Source organism: Oryza brachyantha, chromosome 2 (genome assembly GCF_000231095.2).
Source record: "Oryza brachyantha chromosome 2, ObraRS2, whole genome shotgun sequence".
Classification (NCBI taxonomy): Eukaryota; Viridiplantae; Streptophyta; class Magnoliopsida; order Poales; family Poaceae; genus Oryza; species Oryza brachyantha.
Window position 1 is genome coordinate 26,685,748 of NC_023164.2, and position 14,245 is coordinate 26,699,992.

At 39.3% G+C, this 14,245-nt stretch overlaps 2 protein-coding genes across 2 annotated transcripts; one reads left to right on the top strand and one right to left on the bottom strand.

The window, feature by feature from the left end:
• Positions 1-203: 203 nt before the first annotated feature.
• LOC102718148 lies at positions 204-2,323 on the bottom strand. Its single transcript, XM_006648049.3, has 4 exons — positions 2,102-2,323; positions 1,537-1,607; positions 1,317-1,452; positions 204-534 (listed from the first exon to the last, which is right to left on the bottom strand). The coding sequence occupies exons 1-4, from the start codon at positions 2,265-2,267 to the stop codon at positions 443-445; spliced, it is 465 nt and encodes a 154-aa protein (XP_006648112.1). The 5' UTR covers positions 2,268-2,323; the 3' UTR covers positions 204-442.
• Positions 2,324-3,066: 743 nt separating this feature from the next.
• LOC102718429 (NADH dehydrogenase [ubiquinone] 1 alpha subcomplex subunit 9, mitochondrial) lies at positions 3,067-6,973 on the top strand. The gene is made up of 12 exons (XM_006648050.3): positions 3,067-3,244; positions 3,355-3,460; positions 4,171-4,235; positions 4,335-4,420; positions 4,504-4,588; positions 4,662-4,732; positions 5,456-5,587; positions 5,714-5,829; positions 5,970-6,093; positions 6,176-6,244; positions 6,335-6,455; positions 6,534-6,973. Exons 1-12 carry the CDS (start codon positions 3,133-3,135, stop codon positions 6,668-6,670), a joined length of 1,224 nt encoding a protein of 407 aa, XP_006648113.2. The 5' UTR covers positions 3,067-3,132; the 3' UTR covers positions 6,671-6,973.
• The last annotated feature ends 7,272 nt before the right edge of the window (positions 6,974-14,245 follow it).

Below are 14,245 nucleotides of genomic sequence, written 5' to 3' on the forward strand. Positions count from 1 at the left end.
TCTTTACGATACTACAGTACTAATTGTGGTCTGCATAATTTTAGCAAACTCCAATACAAAAAATGTTCCCAAATGATTTTTTTATGGACAATAGGACTAGAAAAGGATAGTCGTTTTGAACGCAGCATGTATTATGAATAAAAACAAATGAATTAACTATAATAAAATGAAAATATATTTTAAATAGTTTTTATAAGTGCCATTGCATGGAATGATTTTATTTCTTAGTAGAAAAGAACTATATCACAGAACGCAATAGAGAGAGGTCCAGAAAATCAGAAACATTTCCAGGACGAAATTTGCTTTGCTGCTGAAAAATTTCTGTTTTTTGCTACATAAAAACACAACACCGTGCATCAAAGCAACAAGAAATTTTTACAACACGCCGCAGATCCAGAAGACCAGAACACCCGCCATGTTGTGTCCAAATAGCTCTTCCATTTCATCGCGTTCTTGGACCTGATGCGGTCCCGTTCTTTTCGATCGCCCGCTGCCTTGCGCGCTCCATCTTCCGTTTACGCCATTCCTCAAGAGCTGCACATTGTTTCCACAAAATGGTAAAGAAAATAGGATCCGAATTCAGTGACATTGTCCCGTGCTATTTTCGGTGGTATTCTGTCACTGACATGTGAGCCCCGTATATGTTGGACCCACGTGGGGCTCGCATGTCAGTGATAGAAGGTCACCGAGAATATCACGATGCAATATCACTGAATCCGTGTCCAAGAAAATGGTCATCATCTTCTACAAAAGGGCGTAGGAAAACATACCGAAAAAATAATATGACCATGGTTTAAAGACCAAGTCTAACTGCTATTCTGAAGAATTAAATTACCAGTTGATAGGCTTATGTATACACATTGCATCAATTGGAACGATAGCATGGAAATGCTGATGAAATCAAAATAACTCAGTATTGCAAACTCTTGGTTTGGTTAGTTCAACTTCTTTCAACCATGTCCTGAAGCTCCTTGATCTAAAAGACTATAACCCATCCAAGTATCCAAAAGTATTATTTCCATATCCAGTTTAATGGATTCTTCTACCTTGCAATGGTGGAAGTGTTTCTTTTTTCCATGAGGTAGTACATTGTCACATCGCAAGCCACAAATTGACAGCAATATGATCGTGGTACTACAAAGAGGTTATGGTCAGGATCGACTATGTACGCAAGCATCTAAATTCATTTAGTTCTGGCGAATGCAACCATCGTTCTCCTCAAATCCAAACAGGCATAGTGCAGAGTATAAACTGAAAGAACCCTTCAGCCCCCGAAATACAGGAACAGAAAGAGATTGAGAAATAGATTTAAGAACCTTTTTGGCTGCTGCCATCATTTCCTGCCCTTAAATCCTGAAGCCTTTTTGATACATCAACAGCAGCTGTTTGCTTGGCATCTTCTTGTGTTGACATGCCATGCTCACCGTAAGCTTCTTGCTCGATTTCCTTCACCTATGTAGCAAATCTAATTTTGATTAGCAATTCAATGAATTATCTTTGAACAAACTACGAGAAACATGACATACAATGACTTACTCTCCTGATCAAATCCACAGGTTCCATAGCACGACGTATCTCTTCCGACTCCCATATATATCGTAGCTGAGCTGCAGAAGTGTATCACAAGATCAATTCAGTTATCGAAGCCTCAAATGAATTGAAAACTATCCAAGGAATTATCTGACGTCAAATGAAACCACAACTCATTTGCAGAAAATGGATAAAAGCTAGTCCCATTCGATAGATTTGAGGGCAGCTTATAGCGCTGCGTCCATGTTCACTACATTTGGGATTTCCCCCATTTGCTCAAAAGCTCAGAAGACATTCCGAGTGGGGAAAAAATTGATCTTTGTCGGTTGCTCGGGTTCACAAACAAATTCCCCACATTTCGTGTGGCGTGGTGTTAGCTGAAGCCAGCCTGCACTTCAATCAAAAGAAAAGAACTGATCTTTGCTATCCTAGATCCAATTCACTGACCAGTTAATCCCAGTACTGTCCAATTTGGGTACCAGCTCGAACAAATTTCTAGACCCAAATCATCCAACGAGAGATCGAGCAGTCACAGCGCGAATGAGAGCACAGCAGTGTAGTAAGTTCATACCAGAATCGAACCGGTGACCGCCGGCGATGCGCGGCCAGGACGAGAAGTAGTTGCGGAGGAGGAGCGCCGTCGCGAGGAGGTTGATCGCGCACACGGCGACGGTGACGCTCTTGTACGAGAGCCTGGAGGCAGAAGCCCCACCCCTCCACGGCGCCTGCCCGTCCATCCGCCGTCGAGCTCGCCGGAGGAGGAGGAGAAAACCGGACGCTTCGTCCACCACTCCACCAACTGCACTAGTCCACACTCACTCACTTTCCTCCGGTAAATGGGCCTCGGCCCATTACGAAATCCAAAACAGAATAGGCCAACTGCCTCCGCCGAATTGGGCTGAACCGGGCCCATTACGAAATCCACAACCAAATGGGCCCAACTGCGTCGATCCTAATTGGCCGCACCAAGGCCCACCTAGATTTCACAAAGTCCCAACCCTACAAACGCGCGAACACTTCCAAAACAGCTACCACTACACGTTTTCGGCTCATGTTCTGGCCCACGGTTCGGCCCATAATGAAAAACGGCCCGTTTCTTGTATATATATGATACATGGGCCGACCCATTTCGATTGTATATGGTTTTTTATTTTACGGATATAAGTTTACATGTATAAATTTGTATGTATAAAGATTTTTCTATATTAAGTTTATATCAATAATTTTATGTATATATAATATTTAATATTTATATTTATATATATAAGTTTGTAAGTATAAAGATATATATGTGTGTATATTTAAGTTTATATGTATAAGCTTTACATATCTAAAGTTTTTTTTCATAAAGTTTATACACCTAAAGTAGGTATAATGATATATATATATATATATATATAAAAGTTTGTATGTATAAACTTTTGTTTGCATAAAGTTTAGTTAGAGTACGATTCGATCGCGCGAGCCGCGAACACGCGCGTATTAATTAGACCCACCCCCAACCCTACCTCCTCCCTCACCACTCTCCACCACCACTTGGCCTCCTCGTCGCCGGCCAGCCTTCTCCTCCTCCTCCGACCACCGCGACCAGCGACGGCGACGATGCAGGCGGCGGCGTGGCGGCGGCAGCTCCTGGAACGCCACCTCTCCCCTACCACCGCGGCGGCCATCTCCGCCTTCAGATCCGCCTCGCAGCCGGCGCTCGCTCCCCAAGGTATGGAGGCGCGCGCCCTTCCCACTCCCGGGCGTCCGGGGACCACCCGTGAACCACGCCGCGCGTGCCGCCGGAGGGTAGATCTTAGAGGTGGTTGGGTTTTGATGCAGGGCTGGGGGGAGCAGATGGCGCGAGGTACATGTCCGCGAGGGCGCCGGCGGTCAAGGGGACGGGGCATCTCGTCCGCAAGGGGACCGGAGGGAGGTCGTCTGTGAGGTGAGAGCTTAGGCGGCTGCTGCTGCTTCTTCTGATTGAGTGATTGATTGATTGTATCGGGCTTCCCGTTGTCGCAATCCTGCGTCTAAAAGCAGGTTTGCCTTCCCCGTGATTTGGTTTAGGTGTATTAGGTCGCGTTGGTGTTCTGATCCATTCGTGCTGCCATGCTACATATGGGTTCCTAAGTATGGTCTTTCTTATGCTTAGATCATCAGATCATGCAATTCATATGGCTGCATTTGCGATGGGTGTGTCGAATTTAGTTGCCTGAATGATCAATGACCTAGTTTCTAGTCGTGTTGTGTACTTGTGCATCTCGTGGAATTTTGTTAACTGTAATTATGTGAATTGGGCTTTTTTTTTTATGCATGATTAGTTACTCTGAGCTGAATTAGAGCTTTGGTAGGAATATATATGGTGTTGTTCCAGCATATGTATATGATCATGATCTGCTTTCAGTAAAAGCAGGGCTCATCTGAGCCTTTTACCTAAAAATTTTTTTAAAAAAAATGTATATGATCCCACACCCTTTTGTTATGTATGAGAAAATCATGCTGCTGCGTGCATAGAGTGCTAAGTGCACAGATTGCAGTACCGGTATTTATCTTAACGGTGTTACTCGCGCATTTCTGGCGTTAATTATACATGTCAAAGTCTGCCAATCTTGCTTTGGGTTTATAACAAGAAATCATTGTGGCATTTCATGACAGTGGAATCATAGCTACGGTGTTTGGGGCTACTGGATTTCTTGGCCGCTATCTTGTGCAACAACTTGGTGAGATAAGGCTGTAGACCTGTAGTGCTACATTGTAGTGATTTATATATCTCAACAAAGTGGAATAGAACGGCTACTTAAATTTTTATTTTTATTCAGCAAAGATGGGGACTCAGGTGCTTGTCCCATTTAGAGGATCTGAGGATTGTCACCGGCACCTGAAGTTGATGGGTGACTTGGGTCAGGTACTGTAGTTAGCAAGTAGTGTCAGTCATTAACTCTATTTTCATTTGTCCCTTTTATGTACCCTGCCCTTTTCTTTTGGCAGATTGTTCCTATGAAGTACAATCCAAGAGATGTGAATTCGATCAAGGCTGTCATGGCCAAGTCCAATGTAGTCATTAACCTCATAGGTATGTCTTAACTCGGTACACATTGTATTCAGGGTCAAAACCCATCCTGACCATGTCAACTCAATTTCAATAGGACGTGAGTATGAAACAAGAAACTATGGATTTGAAGAAGTAAATCATCATATGGCTGAACAACTTGCAATGGTATGTCTTGTGCACACACCCGCTTTTCTTCCAACTATATAGATAACTCCTGCAAGGGTCAGTGAAAATTATGATTAGATGGAATTCAAAGTAGCAACCAATTTCAATTCTGAATGCATTGGCTTTCTTATGCTCATCCTGAGATTGCATCACATAGACAGGCAACCATTTGGCTGGATTAATGCATAAGTTATGAATCAAGCATTGGAAAATCACATAATCGTTGTCTGTTAGTTTGAAACTTTACCAGCTTAGGTGACCTTGGCTAGGTTTTTCATCCATGACTCTGAGCACAATCTATTTTATGTCCCTGCTCTGGCATCAGTATATGGTTTGTCTAGCTGCCCTTTTGGTTAATAGTGTTTATCGATATCTAGAAATGGAAATTTCTTGCTTTAAATTTTGCATGGTACTCTTTCATTGAAAAATAAAAAATACCACTGTTTCCACTGAGCTATTAGTCTTTTAATGCAGCAGCACAGTTGCTGCCTTCAGTGTAGAGTTATTATGTTCTTTCCTCTTTGTGTACAAGTGAATTGCTGCCCTGGGTAAATATCCATGTTCTATAACTTTATTTAATGGGATAATTTATGCTGCACAAAGAAAAAAAACTGATTTTTGCAATCATTTGTAACTTTTTTTTTGCTGCATCATGAGAATATAATTCTCTCTAAGACTTTATTTGTGGCTGACTACGTACTTTATGTTATGGACTATGCACAGATTTCTAAGGAGCATGGGGGTATTATGAGATTTATCCAGGTTTCTTGCCTAGGAGCATCAGCCTCTTCACCTTCTAGAATGTTGAGGGCAAAGGCTGCTGGGGAGGAATCTGTGTTGAAAGAATTTCCTGAGGTAATAATTTACGTTAGGTGATACTAAACTCCTAATATTTCTCTGCTGCCAAAATTTGGAGATTTATATTTCCCATTAATATTGGAAATGACTTTTAACCAAACTTTTGTTTGTATCGATCAACAGGCTACAATTATGAGGCCTGCAACTATGATTGGTACAGAAGATCGGATTTTGAACAGATGGGCACAGTTTGCAAAAAATTGGAGTTTCCTCCCGCTTGTTGATGGTGGAACTACAAAGTAATTGAGTTTTCCTGTTGGCTGTTGTCATAATGCCTTTACTTAAAACCTTTACTCTAGATCATTAAGTAATCAGATAATTCATCTTAAATTGCCATGGTAAGTGAAATTACACTAATGCAACATTTTGGTTTTTGCAGGATTCAGCCTGTTTATGTTGTCGACGTTGCTGCTGCTATTGTCAACTCCCTCAAGGATGATGGCACCAGCATGGGAAAGACCTATGAACTTGGTGGACCTGAAATTTATACTGTTCATGAGCTGGTAATTATCATATGCAGCATTTTGTTATGCAGCAACGAATGAATCTTGAAGTTGCGCATGAAAATATTCTTGGATATTACAGGCTGAGCTGATGTATGAGACAATACGTGAATGGCCACGGTATATCAATGTTCCTCTTCCTGTTGCAAGGGTATGAATTTACATTGCAGCTTGTGTTGGTTAGGACAGCCTGCATATTAGATTGTCTTGTCTATTAACTGGTATGCTTCGGGTGGTGCAGGCTATTTCTTCTCCAAGGGAAATGCTGCTAAACAAAGTGCCCTTCCCCTTGCCAAGCCCATCAATTTTCAACCTAGATCAGATTAATGCATTTTCTGTAGACAACTTAGTGTCTGAAAATGGTAAGCATTCTCCCTTATATTTGATTTGTAGCATTGTTTTGCATAAGCTCACATTTGTTTTATGGGGACATGATTCAGCTCTCACTTTTGCGGACCTTGGAATCATGCCTCACAAATTGAAGGGGTATCCGGTTGAGTTTCTTGTCTGTTATCGAAAGGGTGGTCCAGCTTTTGGTTCTACTGTCAGTGAGAAGATACGAAGTTCCGAGCTGTAGTCTTCCACTCCTGAAGACACTGTAGAATTAATCATTTAGTTGCAGAAACATTGATGTGTTTGTTTCTTACCCATCTGCTGCTGCTGCTGCCAGCCGCCCTACAGCGAGCAGGACCAAATTCGATGCATATGTTGGTTCCTGCTCATGTTTTCATCAATAAGGCGTACAAAATCTTTTGTCAATTTTTGAGTTGCAAAATGCAAGTGAAGCGAATCGTTGCAGTCTGATGATACAATAACAGAGATGTTTCTTTCTTTGCCCATTACACCAAATACCCTAATGTTGTGCGTTGCTTTTGCATCAGCTCGATTGTACAGTGTGATGATGCGGTAAACCTGTATGATTGATTGGCACCTGAACCAATGCATCGGGCGCGCTATTCCTTGTGTTTTGACCGATTCTAGATAAGTAAAAGTCACTTACATGCTTGACCTATTCCTTGTGTAATTGTGTTTACCCACCCACCCCCGGCTGGAAGTATTAGGGTCTACTTATATGTGGAGAGTAGTTTTGCCATGTTGATGATGATATAGAAGTGTATTGCTTGTGGGGTACACAGATTAGTCCATTTGATCGAAATTGATCCATTCTTCTCACTAATCAGTGAGACCGAGAATTATATACGAGCATCAATGTGCTTTTTCAAGCCCTTACACTTGTTACAAAATACTTAACGCGCTATATTACCATGATATTGTCCTTGTCATAATGCACATGGTCAAAAACATTTATAAAACCAATCTGTGAGTTTTTCTTTATATATACTTGAGTGAGTTAATAGACCAACCCCTATGTTTTTTATAGGGTTAAGTAGAATTTTTTTCCCTTGTAGATATTTGGTCTGTGCACTGTGACTTTTGTGATGTTGCATGAGATTGTTCAACTTAGAGCTTGTTTGGTTATCTGCCCTACCGATTCTTTTGGAGCGCCAAAATCTTAAGTAAATTTTGGTAATACCAGTTTACTGTTAGGGTAGTTGCATTGTTCATATTTGGATTATTATCAACCTGGAGCCATATTTTATACCATCATTCATATTTGGTTTATTAGATTATTACCAAATTTTATGCATAGCGAAGAAAGTTAACTATACCAAATTGAGCGTGGGCATTACCAACTATTTGGCTTCAAACCAAACCATAGTATATACTGTTCAAACTACCCCCCAAAAAATGGTAAGAGTATATGCATCAATCCAAATAGGCCAGCCCAGCAAGGAATTGGGCCAAAACACCCACACTAATCAGATTGGCTGATTATTACTGTCCTCTCAAAAGAGACAGAGAGACTGATTCCTGTCCTCTCAGCCAACTTTGATGAGAAATGGATGTTCCAGCCACCGGTGCCAGCCGAGGAGGAGAGAGAGTTATTTATCACTAATTATATGCAGCCAAGCAAGCAAGCAAAAGCATGGACCAGCAGCAACTGCATTACCGGTAATCAAGCAATCAACCCGGCACTTTTCTGTACGTGCAGCTAACGCTTTGCCACATCACTCGCTTCATTTCATCATCATCTTTGTGGGGGTTTCACTGATCGTTTTACTGATCAATTCGGTGACGGCGACGTCAGGACGTCTCCCTTTTTTTTGGCCCCCGGCCGGAGACGCATCTGTGCTTGGAATTTCTGAAGATTTTGATGCATCAACCGACGAGAGATCATGTACCATGAACCATCCTGAGGCAGCCAGTCGTGCGTCCTGCCTCGCACGCACGTTTCATCTGTCATAATCACTGCTGCTAGTACCGTTCCTAATAATTAAGAGAGACTTTTTTACATATACTTGATCACCTCATCACAGCCATTTATATTTGTTTATAAGGTACCAATGCAACGATGATCAGTACAACTACAACTGATCGAACAAGTACCAAATCTAATATTTTTAGGAGTAGTTTGTTCAGCGAATAGTAAGGTGAGATTAAAAAAATGTATTTTGGTTATTTTAGTGATTAATTTTCAAATTTAGAATTGTAAATAGTAACTGATTGGCTCCATAATTGTTAGAATGTTTTGAATCGAGTTAGGCATAAATGTTTATATTTTGATAAGAAGTTAAATTCTAATAATACTTATAGGAGTCAAGTTTCGGCAGTTATGGGGGTAACTGTTTGGTTTTTTCTTAAAAAAAGCCAGACCGCATATTGCAAGTTAAAAATAATTTGTAAATATATATATATATTCTAAGCGATCTAAAAGTTTAGATAGAAAATATACTTTTATGAAAAATCCTAAAATCAAGTCTAAATTTAAGTTAAAAAATTTAAATTTGACTCGTAAACAGCAACAAAATTGAGAAGACAGTATTCATGAGGAGTGTATCGTGTTCATACACGGCGCGCCTACATCAAGAACAGTGGCATCTAGCAACGAACTCGTGTTCTCTCAGAATAGAGAAATATATAAGGCATGTCGTGTCAACTTGGTTGCATGGCACTTGGAAAGATTAAACCGACAACTAATTAACAAGATGGCTTATAAGATTTCATTGATAGCAGTACTCGTTTATTTGTGTCCAGAATGTCACTCTTGACTAGCAGCATTCGTACGACAGGAATAGGACACCCAATCTGTCATCAAAACTAGCTGGCTATTCTGTTAATGGATCTGCACTAATGCAAGCCAGCCACTCATTCTCCATTTTAGTAGAGCAAGCTACTAGTCAATCCAACGACATAACTCCCATTTCCCATATATTTCCTCTTGTTTATTTTTTCAAGTTAGTATTTTACTAGTCAATCCACGGAAAGGGGTCGAAGGAAATCGAGTTTGGAATTATTCCCTTTTAGCCCGAGCATAGAGATTAAATGAATAAGTTTTTCAGGGTACTATTGTGTCCTTATATTTTGGAACAGAGCGAGTATCACGTACCGATATATTTAATATTTGCTTGCACCCATGCAAATGTGAATAAATATAGAGCACTGTACCAAGCCTGTAGCATATCCAGAGCTGATACCAGCTGGATTAAGATAAACGTACGCAGATCCATGATTAATTCATCATTGTTATTGTGTGACTTAAGAGTTCAGACAAGAGGCAGCACCATGCTTTGATGCCCTAATTTTTTTGTCTGGTGTGTTCGTCTGGCAACTGTTTTCTTTTCTTTTTTTTTTCTTCCTTTCCTTTCTCTTGTTCTCGTGTTGCATTTTGCTTGCAAACAAGAGGTGATCAACCGATCACCAGACAAGTCATTGATTGAAGGTTTTGACTCTTTCCTTCTCCCAACGCGTTTACTTCTCATGCTTTCTAGCCTCCATTTTCCTTTTTCTTCTTCCTCTGCATCTTTTCTGCTGCATCCATGCGTCTGATGCTGTTGTACCTTGCCAACTTTTTAATTCACACAAGAACCTTTTTACTGCGGTCCTCTGCCTTGCTCAAGATGGTGATTAACAAGAAATAATTTAAGAATAATTCTTTTAAACATATTCTTAATAATCTAAAAACAAATATCATAAAATAAATTGCATAAAAAAACCTTAAAATCAACAAATAAATTTTGGTTTATAAGCAAATCAGAAGAAAACAAGATGAGACCCGCGCTTTATCTAGTTTCTAAATGGTATTGTCTCCGTTCTTAAATATAATGGATACTGCAAATGAACATAAACAAATACTCTAAAACAAAATGTTATTTATATGCTTAAATATCTGTCATAAAACTAAAAAGTATATAAAATCTAAAAATGTTGAGAAAAGAACACCCCTTTCTACGGAGCTTGTAGTGTACTAGTGTTGAATAAAGTGCGGCAGCTCTTTACTTTGTGGGGCAAGTATAAGCCGATAGTAAAAGTAGTGTAGTAGTGCACTTGCTTTTTGAGGTCTCACTTTTGACCTCTGCAATTTACTTGCGTTTGTAGCTTCCTACGAATATACTCAAAAGCAAAGTCATGACTTTCTGCAACTCTATCCTATATTCCTGTGCTCATTTGGGGTTCAGGATTTCTTTCTTTCCTTCCTTCTGCTAGTTCCTAAATTTTTTTTTAAAAACAACCCATCGAATTTTTGACATCTAAATAAAACATTAAACATAGATAAAACAAAAAACTAATTGCACAGTTATGGAAGAAATCTTGGGACAAATCTTTTGAGCCTAATTAGTCCATGATTAGCCATAAGTGCTACAGTAACCAACATGTGCTAATGACGGATTAATTAGGCTCAAAAGATTCGTCTCGCGGTTTCTAGGCTAGCCGTGAAATTTGTTTTTTCATTCGTGTTCGAAAACCCCTTCCGACATCAGGTCAAACGTTCGATGTGATGTTTTTGCCAAAAAATTTTGGCAACTAAGGGGGTGTTTATATGGGGCTAAACTTTTTAGCCCCATATCACATCGGATATTTGGACACCAATTTGAAGTATTAAACATAGACCAATAAAAAAACTAATTTCATAAATGAGAGCTAATCCGCGGGACGATTTTTTTAAGCCTAATTAATACATAATTAGCAAATGTTTACTGTAGCATCACATAGGCTAATCATGGGTTAATTAGGCTTAATAGATTCGTCTCGCGAATTAGTCCAAAGTTATGAAATGGGTTTTATAATTAGTTTATGTTTAATACTTCAAATTAGTGTCCAGACATTCAATGTGACATGGAGCAGAAATAAATCCTCCTTCCCAAACAGCATCTAAACACCGCCTTAGTACTAGCTAGGAAAAGAATGACTGCCTGTGACGTCGCTACTTCGTTTTTACTGAAGCTGACTCTTGCGTACGTATATCGATCGTACAAGGCTGTCCATGTTAAACAGACTGAACTCCGAATTAAGGGATTGCTCCGTTTAGACGAGAATTAGACTTTTAATTAATTTATAAGTGTTATTTGATTTGTAAAAAATGAAATATACGAAAATAAAAAAAATCTTTTGCTATAAGCTATACATAGAAAACATAGAAAATTTAACGTCGACCGAAACCTCTTGAAAAAAAAAAAATCTGTGCATCCATTTCGAGTTTCTCTCTTCTTCTGATATTTCAATGAATTAAAATTGCTCGATTACTTGTTGCATACTTGCATTGCATTGCAGGCAGTACTATTGTTTAAATGGCTTTGTGCAGAGTCAGACAATTAGGCCGCGTTCGACTCTACGGTAGCTTACCCTATATTTTCTCATTTTTCCGCGCACGTTTCATGAAGTGCTACAACGGTATACTTTTTTTAAAAAAAAATTATAGGAGAGTTGCTCGAAAAATTATATTAATCTATTTTATATTTTTTAATAATTAATTAATTATATATTAATATGTTTTTCGTGCCGGATATATAACTCCTCGTCCCTACCCCGAACGCGACCTTAATCAGTTGGAGTAGCCGCTTTAGTCTTGATTTATCTTTCATTGTTCAACATAGGAAGTTAAATTAGAATTAATTTATCGATCCTGCCATGAAATTCTGCTTACTTTTGTGCTTAGGATCAGTATAAAAAATGTGCAGGGGGCACAGATCGAGTTTGATTGATTCCCACTAGCATTATACTGACGTACTAAAAATTAGTGGTAGGTCTCGCAGCATCATAGCTGAGTACCCATTGCCGGGCTAAAAAAGGGTCCCGTGAATGGCGGTGTTTCCACGTTGTTAGGCACGAAATCATCATCCATAGATATTCATGAGCAATCCGATCATCATTTGAGCGCTTTTAATTCATCACATGCATCATGAATCATGCATGAGATGAATGAATGAAGAGGACACAGTGATCCCTATACAGCATGGATTAAGATCTCAACTGCAACTGCATGTTAGGAACCACCCATAATCTCATCAATAATTTGTTAACTCAAGTTTCAAATCAAATGCCTTAGTATCATCCCTACCGTAATTATTCGGTGGATACATTAGACGAATACATCCTCTATCGATTTTGGGCCATTAGATTTGCATCCCGTGGCTCTAGCGCGGCTGCTTAATGACGTGTTCGGTACACGTAGAATGAGGGTTGGTTATTCCACGTAAAAAAATTATAATATATTAGTACATGATTAATTAATTATTAATTATAAAAAATATAAAATAGATTAGTATAATTTTTTAAGCAACTTTACTATAGAAAATATTCGCTGAAAATATACCGTTAGGTAGTTCGGGAAACTTCCACGTGAAAAACAAGAGAATATGCGGTTAATTATGGGTGAGCCTAACACGGCCCAAGTTAGAATTACACACTAGCGTGAGAAACCAAATCCATACATAATGTCATTGGACGAGAGATCGAGGCAAAAATTAATCAATTCTTGTCGCATTCTCTTCTCTTCTCGTCAACATCATAAAATTAGATGCGTCTGAATTCGTGGAGAAGCCTTCTTCGGTCGTTGACAAGAAAGAAAAAGGAAGCGTACACTAGCTAGGAAGCCCTTTTGTTTTGGTTTTGGTATTTCTTTGAGTGTTTGACAACCAAGATCACAGTTCTCAAAAGAAAATTAGACAACCCAAGATCACGAGGCAACAACGTCGTGGGGCCAACTTTCTTGTAATTAAACAGAGGAATTCTTTCGACATTTTTTACAATCCCCAGTTGGCCTAGATCCCGTTTGAAATATATGATTTTTTTAAAAAAAAATTAGATCATTTGTTTCTCGAGGGTGCAAACAAATAAAATTTAACCATCGCGGTAATAGATGATAAACTTTTCTATATATAATTTTTTACGCCACAAACTATTTAAAAACGTGAAAAAAAGAATGGAGTCCTAGTTTGCCAGGAATTTTTTTTAAAGAAAAGGAAATACAATAACGGAAGGAAATTGCAGGAGGGAAAGCTCCTAGACACGCCACCGACCATCACAAGGGTGCTGGAATTCCCCGAAATGCCCTTGTCATCACAGGAATGAGTTGTGAAACCGTGTTGAGACTTTTGTATGATGCACACCAGCACGGCATCACGAGGCAATAAGCTGCTGCTAGCTGCTACCGTCAAGGTTGCGTTATTTTATAACAAAAGATGTAAATATTTATTAATTCCTATTCAATTATATAATGATGAAAATTAAAATTCTACTTTACAAGATGTGAGATAAACTTTTATATAGAATTGCTTTTATTAAAATCCAATTGCTTAGCATTCTAGAAAACACGTGTGCAATAAAAAAACTAAAAATTTCTAATGTAGCTTAAATACTTCCACATAATTAAGAGCATAAGGTATAAGCCTATAGCTTACTCTTCTATGATTTACATTAGTGATATAAACTTATAAAGATACATATGTGCAATAAATAGGGTGTCATGTAGGCATTTTTGGTGATGTGACAGTGCATTAATAAAGAAAGAGATGAAATGAGTTTCATGGGGATGAGACCTTTTATGCACTGGTACCTATACAACTTATGTCTTGTATGTAATCTAGGAAATAACAATAAATAAAACTATACATTAAGAGACGTAGATTTTATCCTATTTTTAAACTTTTTAGATGACATATTCAGCTCTTCCCTTGCACACCCGGTGTTACTCTACCCCACCGCTCACCGACATGGTGGGCCCCGCCTCCACGGCGCTTGGGCCCACGGGGGGCGGTGGTGACCGCGCGTTTCCGTTTTCGGTAGGGCCCACCGCTCCGGGGGCGCGGGGTGC